We start from the raw sequence: 10,526 nt of genomic DNA, 5'->3' as shown, positions 1-10,526 counted from the left end.
TTGTTGCGAAAGTAGTGATAATTAAGAAAACTGATGATCCACTAATGGTTTTCTTCCATTATCAATGTATGTAAGAAGCATGATAACATTTTTGGGTCTTTAAGACAGCAGAGATGTGGGCAAGAGATGACTCTGTTGAAAAGCTGAGTATGGGTGAATATTCAGCTATTGCTGGGCAGACCAGGAGCCAGTGATGAGTGATCGGGGAGACTGCTAGTGAGAGCCAGTGAAAGTCAAGAGATGTTTCTGACCAGGTATTCCTGTAAATTTCAAATGTGTGAAACAGTGCTGGAGAATAAGCCAGAATTAAGCCAAGGTATCTACATTCCTACATCACACAAAACCATAGTTCCAATTAATTGATTAATATACCTGCTAAATAGTTAATGGATGCCCCATATTCATATGATCAACTGGTCGTACTTAGCCATGGTTTCACAGGATGTTTGAACCACTCTTTGTTATTGGGCCCCAATGTGTTTTGTCATGCTTGGCAAGAAGTAGTTGGTATTTGCTCTGTGTAGTTGGTGTTTGCTTTGTTGTTGTATTTGCATGGTGATTCTAGCAGAAATAAATTCTCAGAACTTCTTAAAAAGATTAAATAGTCAAAAAAGTAAATATTGGCTTTATTTCCATTTCAGAAATTTACCATAAATTGTTGACTAAGTGTTTCCATGGTAGTTAGGCATTTTTTAAAAAAATTCATATGTATTCTGTTTTCCCACAGATATTGATGAGTGTAAAGTCATGCCAAGCCTATGTACACATGGGCAGTGCATAAATACCATGGGTTCTTTCAGATGCTTTTGTAAAGTTGGCTACACCACTGACATTAGTAGTACATCATGTGTGGGTAAGCATTACCACCACATTCTCTTTCACTCTTTTTAGATTAAATCTGTCCTGTAAATTCCCATATTTCCCCACTAAGTATGCAAATTAAAGCCTTGTAATACAAAAATTGCCTTCACTGTTTTTAAATTCGTTCAAAAGTTTACAAAGGCCAGTTTTTACAGTATTTCCTTCTTACTGGAGGATGGGGACCACTTTTGACCTCAATACATAGGGCAGATCCCTGCCTTCTTGGACTGGCTTTGCCTTTGGATTTGTAAATAATGTGAGGCTGTTTTGTTGAGGAGGTTAGAGGTTTGCACAGCTACACAGAGCATTACATTTCTTTCTGTGGGGGGCAGTCATTTATTTTTATTTTTCTCTCCTTTTCCCTGTCCTTCACTTGCTGGAAGCTGAGAAGGGGACACGGAGAAAGGGTAGTCAAGAATGGTCCTTGGGCTCAGTCCCCACTGTGAAGCTGCTTCCCTCATCAATCTGGTCAGAGTGGAAAGCTTCTCACGACACATCCGCAAAGCACCAGTTTCATCCTCTGGGCTGGGAAACAACAGCCACGTTATTCTTGTAGTGGGAGTAGTGTGAAAAAGTGCTGCTACCATCACCTTAACAGGACCCCCCCCCAACACACACACACACACACACACACATACAGAAATCAGGAAATAGCTACATCGGCACTTTCTCCCTTTACTGCATCAAAGAAAAGGCTGAGATTTCAGTCATTATTGACCACCTTCAGCTTTCCCTTCTCAGTGTGTGGTTGAGAAAGAAGATCATACTGAGGTCATCTCCCCCAACCTGCACCCTGTTGCTGAAAATAGCACAAGGCCTGGGCGGCTGGAGAACAATAAGCCTTCTGCCTTCCCCCAACTGGCCCGAGACAAGAGATGATCAAGCCCGATATCCCAAGGATCCTCCTTCTGCTCCTTTTGCAGATATACCACCACTACCTTTCCTGCTTTCTCTGGATTATTTGGGTGGCTTAAAAGAAATCATGGGATTGGTACCCAAGCTAACCAAATTGACTTGTGGATGGGGGGTGGGGAGCACAGCCAATAAGGGGCCTGTACAATACCTTAAATTCAAGACTAGCAATCAGGCCACAAGACGTGACATACTGACCTACCTACCTCACATAGTTTTTGTGAGGATAAAATGGAGGAAAGAAGAAACTGCTTTGGGGACCCCCTTGGGGAACAAAGGTAGAATATAAATATAATTAATAAATAAAGTACAAATGAAGAAAAATAATGAGCATATCTTAACCTGAAAAGACAATATATTGTTTCTTCTAGAGAAAACTAGAAGAGGTTCCTTAACTGCAGCACACTTGAATTCACCCGCTCAATACTTACCCTGTAGAAAAAAAATAGATCTCAAACAGTTGTTAATCTTTTCAGATAGGATTGTTTACAGTTTTTTCTTTACACTTAAATACTAATTTACACTTAAATACTAATTGTTCATTATCCTAATTAGATCTTGATGAATGCTCTCAGTCTCCCAAACCATGCAACTTCATCTGCAAAAACACTGATGGAAGCTATCAGTGTTCATGCCCTCGTGGCTACATCCTCCAGGAAGATGGAAAGACCTGTAGAGGTAAGAAACTGAGTGGTTTGGGGGATTGTTTCTACCCATTCATTTCTCATAGTATTCTACTTGAACTACCACTTTCACAATATGCTAATATGGGACAATTAAGAAAACAATCCCTATGGATACACTGTATGGTGGCAGCCACACTTCTGATGTAAGGAGTTACTTGACATCCGTCAAATTTGCATAGATCAGAACAAAAATATTATGCAAAAAAAGCCAAGGGAAGGGAACATAGTTTGTGTCAGGACATTGACGACTTTACATCATTCTAAATTTAGACACCGGCTTGGATCCTAAGCATAGCAAAGAAAGTTTCTCTGCCTCCCTACCCTAAAAACAGCCTTCTTTGTCCCCTGAAGTCATGTTCTTTTGGGTCAGTGGACCCACAGGAACAGCATGGAGGGCAAATTTGGGGTCTGGGAATTTGGAAAAATCACCCTTCTCTCCTCTGCAGCCCGAAAAGTCATTCCCTTGGATGAGCTCCTGTGCTGATGGAAAGGCACCATAAAATCTTAGCCGTTAGCTTCTGAAAATACATTCTGTTTCCTAATCAGAAGGTCTGCAGAAGCTGTGAGAATTTTGTTTCATCATAACAAGGCTGAACTAGATCTTAACATTATGTGAAAACATATTCTAAATTCTTTATCCATTGCTGTTTCTCTCTGCCGGGTGCCAGATTGTACAATATAGCTACTTTTACTCTCGTTATATTTGACACTTTCTAATGATTTAGTGCCATTCCTCCGGGGTATATTTAAATCTCTCCTCATTAGTGCTTTGCTAGAACAAATGTTATGCTGTTGTGTCAATGCTTGGCCACCAGGAGTGGACTTTCATGCAGAGGAGCTCTGTGAGGGCTTGAAAGAGTTCCATTGCAGGCAGGAAATGAGCAAGCAATGTTTCATAGGAACTATGGGTAACACCACAAAACTGATTTCGCATATCTTGACAAGCTGGGCAGAGCCAGCCAATTCTGCTGTACTTCTCGAAGGACTATACTTAAATTCTAGCTCTGTAGTTTAAGCAAGAACATGGGATTATTACGTAGGAGAGCATGTTTTGGCTGCTCTGCTGAAATAAAAGTAACTTGTCTTGATCATATTACAGCAACTATGTTGTAAAAGGAACAAATATTGCATCTTCTCACTTTTAGATCTTGATGAATGTCAAACTGCCAAACACAACTGCCAATTCCTTTGTGCAAATACCCTTGGGGGTTTCACATGTAAATGTCCACCAGGTTTCACACAACATCATACAGCTTGTATTGGTAAGACCAACTGAAACAATGAATTTTCTTTCATTTAAAAAGATAAAAGGCAACGTACTATTTGAACACTATCTACTTTGCATTTTAAAAACTCCTTTCTGTTACATATTCATGCAGTTGTCACTATTGTACTACTCAGGACTTCCAGGAGGAGATATATATAATTAAGATAAAGAAAAATGTTAGAAGAAATCAAAGCTTCTGCTCTAAGCATTTTCTTAGTGAGCATTTGTGTGTTCTATATTACATTGTAAATGTAACCATATGGCAACAAAGGAGGAAAGTATTATTAAAATCATATTTAAAAATCCAGTTGATCAAAAACAGATTAAAGAGTAATTTTCCATTGATATATCAGATGTTTGTAGCTTTCTTTGGAGTCTAGCCTATATAGCCAATTGAAATTGTTTTCATGTGAAGTAAATTCTGTGGCACGTTTTCAAAAGGTGTGCCACCTTTCCCCCTTCCCTGTTGGTATATTGTACTGGCACTATGCAGGCTAATACCTCCTGCAGTATATTGTACTCAAGAGCCCCTATTCCCACCACACTTGAGATTCATTACAAGAAATTAACATGTCCAAAGACATGAGTTCAAGATGTGTATAAGTTGTATATAATCTATTATACATATATAAAAGTTATATATAAAAAGTATAATCTTTTAAGATACCTTTGTACATTTTGTTAATTTCTGTATCCTGTTTCTGTCCAAAAATAATATGCCTTTTTCTAGATAACAATGAATGTGGTTCACAGTCTTCGCTTTGCGGGTCAAAAGGAATCTGCCAGAATACTCCCGGAAGTTTCACCTGTGAATGTCAGAGAGGTTTCTCTCTAGATTCATCTGGATTGAACTGTGAAGGTAAAAATGAATACCGACCATTAGTATTATTTATTATTTTTATTTATTTATTTAATTTATACCCTGCCCTATCCCATGATAGCAGAGGAAAGGTTAGGCCCACTGGAAGAGTTTAGGAAAGGTGAACTAAACAGCTTGTCATTTGTCTCTACACTCCACTCTAATGATCAGGAGAGCCTCACAAGCAAAATGCACCACAGGACAGTGGACTGCAGAGACTAGAGGGACTCAAGTAAAATTGCCTCTTCTCCCCCTCTTCCACTTACCAACACTTTCTGTGAACGTTTTCACTGGATCCAACCCACTGCCAGTTCTATTCCTTGAACAAGAGTGTGCATAATATTATGGTTTAGGCTTATTCCATAATTTGTGTATGTTTGTTCATTGTGAACCAAGTTTGAGTTCAGTGGCACCTATAAGACCAACAGGGTTTTATCTTGGGCATAAGCTTTTGTGTGCATGCACACTTCTTCAGATACATATCTGAAGAAGTGTGTATGTACATGAATGCTTATACCCAGAATAAAACTTTGCTGGTCTTAAAGGTGCCACTGGAATCAAACTTTATTCTGCTGCTTCAGACCCACCTGAATCTATGTTCATTGTGAGACATCATTGCAATAACATTTTAAAATTTGAATAGTTTAGCTAGCTATAGTTCATCAGAATTTTTAATTCCAAGATAATCTGTGGATGATTGTATTCTAGTTAGGACCTCATGCCATATTAGAACTGTCTCCTGATGAGATTAGGTTTAGTCGTGCTCCTTGGTTGTTGAGGTGCTGACCACCAGAATCCTCCTTTCTTGGCCTCACACAGAAAGGGTCCGGTCCCACATTAAAATGTAGGAAGGAACTAAAATGGAGAGTTGATGGCAACATCCTGAGTATCACATCAAGTTTGTTTCCATCCATGTAAGATAGGTAGGATAGTCTCAAACCTTCTTGTCTTCAGGATGAGATCTATAGCATTCATTCCAAAAGGCCTTTGAGGGATAGTGTTTGTGTTACTGTCTTGTATAATAGCTATTACACTCTTTTCTTTAATGCTTTACAATTTTACGATGTTTTTAGAGCATATTGTGTTTTAATTTAGATGTGGTAGGCAAGTCCATTATTCACATTTATAATTATTTTAAGAAAGTTTCAAACAAATAGGAAAAGATTCTGAGGAGGCAGTAATGAATTTCAGCCACCTGAGAAAATTATAAAGGAGTCCAGAAACCACATATATATAGCTTTTTTTAAAAAAAACAGAAGTGTTCAAATATCTATGTCAATTCCATGAAGGACGTCAACTATTTATCAAGGTGACTGAAGGAAGAATGTGAAGCAGTGAATTCAAGTTGCAGTAAACCACATTTAGATAATATCTTTCCTTCTTTTAGTAGTCAACTAGACAATGGAACAGGTATCCCTGAGAAGCTATATAGATGTTTCAGTGGAGGTTTTTAGCAGAGTTTGAGCATTTTCCCAGGGAAGAGATCATAGAAGGATACATGTTTCTGTGAAGAAATTCTTATTTATTTATTTATTTGATTTTTACCCCTCCCTACCCGCCGAGGCAGGCTCAGGGTGGCTTACATAAGAACAATAGATAAAACAACAGTATAAATATCAGTATAAAAATACACAACATAGTTATTAAAACCATTAACATAGTGATGGCAGTACAAAGTGCATATGAAACATTCAGCGGTAGGATCCACTATTGGCGGGGCCAGGCTGGAAATGGAATTGGCACAGGACATAGAGGATGAAGCGCAGCTCATTACCTAAATGCCTGGTGGAAGAGCTCCATTTTCGCGGAACTGTGAAAGGTCCCACAGGGCCCTGGTCTCTTTCGGAAGCTCATTCCACCACGTTGGAGCTGCCACAGAAAAAAACCCTGATCCTGGTCAATACCAGCATGGCGTCCCTAGGGCCAGGGAGGGCCAAACGATTTTGTGACCCTAACCGTAGTGCTCTCTGGGGAACATCTTGTTAAGATTGTGTGAAGATTTCGCAGTGAAGTAATACTCGAAACTCAATACTATGAGTTCTGTGTGGCTTATTTACAAGTAAATACACATATTATTTCAGCCTTACATAATTTTCTGAATATCAGATTTATCACTTCATATAACTTTTCCTTGTTTTGCTTTTACAACACAATGTTTCTTTACAGATGTAGATGAGTGTGAAGGAAACCACAGGTGTCAACATGGTTGCCAAAACATTCTTGGTGGCTACAGATGTGGTTGCCCACAAGGATATGTTCAACATTACCAGTGGAATCAATGTGTTGGTAAGACAGTTTTGGAAACAAAATATTCCAGAATTCAAATTTTACATGACTGAAAAGTAAGATTAGCATTAGGGGTGTGCACACAGAAAAAATTGGTATTTTTCAGGTTTGGGTATATTGAACCCAAAAAATATTGGGATTCAGGAAATAGTCAGGATTGCCGAATTTCTATGGGGACCATTACAGTCAATAGGCTATAATGGAGAATCGAGCCAGGTGTCTTTGGGGCTAGGGGGGGGCCCTATTTTTTGAGGTAGAAGCTCCAGATTTGCAGCATAGCCTCCAAGTTTCAAAACCCTCCAAGTTTCAAATAAATTGGACCAGGGGCTCCAATTCTGTGGGCCCCAGAAGAAGGTGCCCCCCCCCATCCTCCATTGTTTCCAGTGGAGAGGGGAAAGGCATTTAAAAGGAACGTGGTCCCTTTAAATGCCTTCGCCAAGCTGTGAATGAGCTCCAAAGCGTGCATGCACACGAAAGCTTATACTTTGAATAAACCTTTGTTGGTCTTAAAAGTTCCACTGGATTCAAACTTTGTTTTGTCACTTTTTGTTTTGGTGCCTCTACCTCAAAAAACAGCCCTCTCCGAGCCCCAGATAGTGACTATAATGGTATCCATAGGCATAGGGTATAATGGAGAACTTGCTACTTGGAGTTCACGCGCAGTGCAGCCTGCAAAAAGCTGTGCTGCAAATGAACTCTGAAGCGGCAGGAAGGTGTTTAAAGGGAAGGCAATCCTTTTAAACAGCAGCTATCTGGTGGCCCAAAAAAATCCCGAATATTTTTTGTGGCAGCCATTTTTGTATAGCTGAATCAGCAGCCCACTCAGTAACCAGCTGAGAAAATACCCAATAAATACCAATAAGGATATTTTTTTGGCTCAGTTTATACTGAACACACACCATTAATTAGCATACCAGGTTTCAAATTGGAATCTGGAAACAGTGAATATTGTTAGACTATGAGTATCTTGTATATTGTACAGGTTACTGTTAATAGCATTATCAGTTCCAAAATTTTGATAAGATCTTCTTCGTGGTCTCTGTGCATCACACCTCTGGGTTATAGTACGCCTGCGCCAACCTCGATCGGTTCTTCTTGAAAGCAAAAGGGATTTTCGAGCCCACTCCCAAGTCACGCACCGGCCCCACTGTGCATGACCAAGGGAGGGGCACGACAATCCTGCCAGTTCTCTTCTGACCGCCGTGCTGGTAGGATCTTCTCCACTTCGGTCGGTAAAAAATTTGGGCTTTTAGGCCTATTCCTCATTTTTCTTTGAAGTTTCTTCGTTTTCTTCTTGTTTATTTTTGTTAAGTGAAAGGACTTTGTTTCTATGGATTTATTTCATTTTGGACTCTGCCGTATGTTCCCCCCCTCTCCTGGCCTATGGCCAAGAGGTGGGGTTTCTTTAAATGGTGCCTTAAGTGCGGCAGCAAGATCGCCCCCCCAGATGGACAATCGCTTTGTCTTTTGTGCCTCGGGGAATCACACCAAGTGAACTCTTGTGCTCATTGCGTTAAGTTTTCGAAGCAGACAAGGAAGAACAGAGCTGCTAGACTTCACGTTGCGCTTTTGGAGTTAGCGCTTTCACCGATGTCCTCACAGGACACTTCTGGGCATGTGTCAGTATTGACTGCCACCTCTGCATCGACGGCTGCACTGTCCCCGATATCGACTCACATAGATGTCGACCACCCAATGCTGACACGCTCGGCCCAGACATCTCAGTCCTTAGCCCATTCTCCCTCCAAAAAATGCAAGGAAGGCAAGGACAATCAGCCAGTCAAGCATAAAAAGCATAAGAAAACTCCCCCTATGTAATGTCCGCTGACCCCACGGAGGGTCTCAGAACCGAATCCTACAGGGGCTGCTTCCCTTGACTTTTTCAGCCGAGAGCAGCCACAAGGTGTACCTCAGTCACCTTTGCTGCATCCTATCCAATTCACTGACTCTGAGCACGATATGGACTTGACACAGATCTCCCGGTCATCAAGTGTCAAAAGTCTGCACTCAGACCGTGGAGCCGATGTGTCTGTCCGTCCTTCACAGCTCTGTCCTGATGATCGAGACCGACCATCGGCACCGATCCATCCACCACCGCCACCACCCTGGGACTAACGGCAGTGGCAATACATGTATGGGGCCTATCCATTTACAGGCAGTATGCCGTGGGGCTGTCAGTCCACCTCTTCACGCATCTCCCAGTATCAAGATCCTCCATTGACGCCGGAGTTCGTGAGGCCCCATCTGTCGGGACTGATGGGCGAACCTTCCAAGCCATCGCACCCAACAGTTCCAAAGTTTAAAGAGCCACTGAACCCGATTCCATCGATACCAATGCTACCTATGTCATTTCCTGAGCCATCTGAGCACTCCGCCTCTTCAGATGCTTCCTCCCAATCAGGGGACGAAAACCCCGATCCTCTGGTGGAACCCTCGCCGCCTCAACAATCTCCCCTTCGGAAGACTTGAAATCCTACGGAAATTTCATCAAGCGGATGGCTAACACACTCACTCTGTCTATGGTACAGCCCCCACCTACTGTGACTGACTCCATGTTCAATATCGTCCAGATGGACACTTCTATACCCATTTCCTTACCAATGACTTCGGTCCTTCTTCAGGCAGCTAAAGTCCCATGGTCTCACCTGGCATCTACACCCGTCTCGAGCCAGAAGGTAGATCATATGTATAAAGTGCAGGAGCAGGGTGCTGAATTTCTGTTTAAACATCCTAAATCTTATTCTGCCGTAGTCACTTCTTCCTCCAAGGACAGATGCAGTCATTCCACCCCCTCTGAGAAAGAAGGAAGGAAACTTGATTCGTTTGGAAGAAAATTTTATTCTGCGGGAGCTCTTGGCATCAAGACCTCAAACTATACAGCATGTATGGGGAGATATCAGTTTGCTCTTCGGGAGCAGATGTCTGGATTTACTCCGACCCTCCCTGAGGATGCTAACCATCAGGCTCGCAGGATTCAGAAGGAGGGAATGCTTTTGGCTAAACATCAGCTCAGTGCAGCTAAGCACACATTGGATGCGGCCGCCGAAACGCTGACTCAAGCAGTTACCCTCTGACGTCACACCTGGTTGCATTCTACTGCCCTACCGCAGGACACCAGGACTCTCATTGAGGACCTTCCATTCAAAGGAGAGGGCCTTTTCAGTGCAACGACTGATACAGTCCTACAAGACCTAGACAAAAGTATAAAGACGTCGCGGAATTTAGGAGTCATGTTGGCTCCTAAACTATCCAAAGCGAAATCCTGGAACAAGCCATGGTCTTGCAGATTCTCTCTTAAGTCGTCCCCAGAAGACTCACCCACCATGTCTTCCCGCCCTTATGGGCACAAACCAGAATTCTCATACATCTCTCAGCCTAAGGCTAAGACTCCGAAAGCTTTGACTCCTGTTGTCCTACCCCTACCCGCCTGTCTCCCTACTTGGCTGCTTGGCAGCGAATAACATCAGACCGGTGGGTACTGTCCGTCATCGAAAAGGGGTACCTCATATAATTTATCCAGGTACCCGAGGCCCCCAACTTCATAATTACTCCACCATCCAATACGCTCCTTGAAGAAACCCAGAACCTTCTTCAAAAGGACGCTATCGAACCAGTCCCAACAGCACAGCACAGCAGTGGCGCAGGCGGTTAAACG

At 42.0% G+C, this 10,526-nt stretch overlaps 1 protein-coding gene across 1 annotated transcript in view; it reads left to right on the top strand.

Moving 5' to 3' along the window:
• The window catches only part of FBN2 (fibrillin 2), a 255,889-nt gene that overhangs the window by 236,758 nt on the left and 8,605 nt on the right, over nt 1–10,526 (top strand). The window contains exons 58-62 of the mRNA XM_015405784.1: nt 728–853; nt 2,329–2,451; nt 3,605–3,721; nt 4,457–4,585; nt 6,752–6,871. Coding sequence (XP_015261270.1) covers nt 728–853; nt 2,329–2,451; nt 3,605–3,721; nt 4,457–4,585; nt 6,752–6,871 — 615 coding nt within the window. The remainder of the gene's footprint in view (nt 1–727; nt 854–2,328; nt 2,452–3,604; nt 3,722–4,456; nt 4,586–6,751; nt 6,872–10,526) is intronic.

Source organism: Gekko japonicus, unplaced genomic scaffold (assembly GCF_001447785.1).
Source record: "Gekko japonicus isolate JY-2015 unplaced genomic scaffold, Gekko_japonicus_V1.1 scaffold126, whole genome shotgun sequence".
Taxonomy (NCBI): Eukaryota; Metazoa; Chordata; class Lepidosauria; order Squamata; family Gekkonidae; genus Gekko; species Gekko japonicus.
This window is presented reverse-complemented; position numbering and strand designations above follow the sequence as displayed.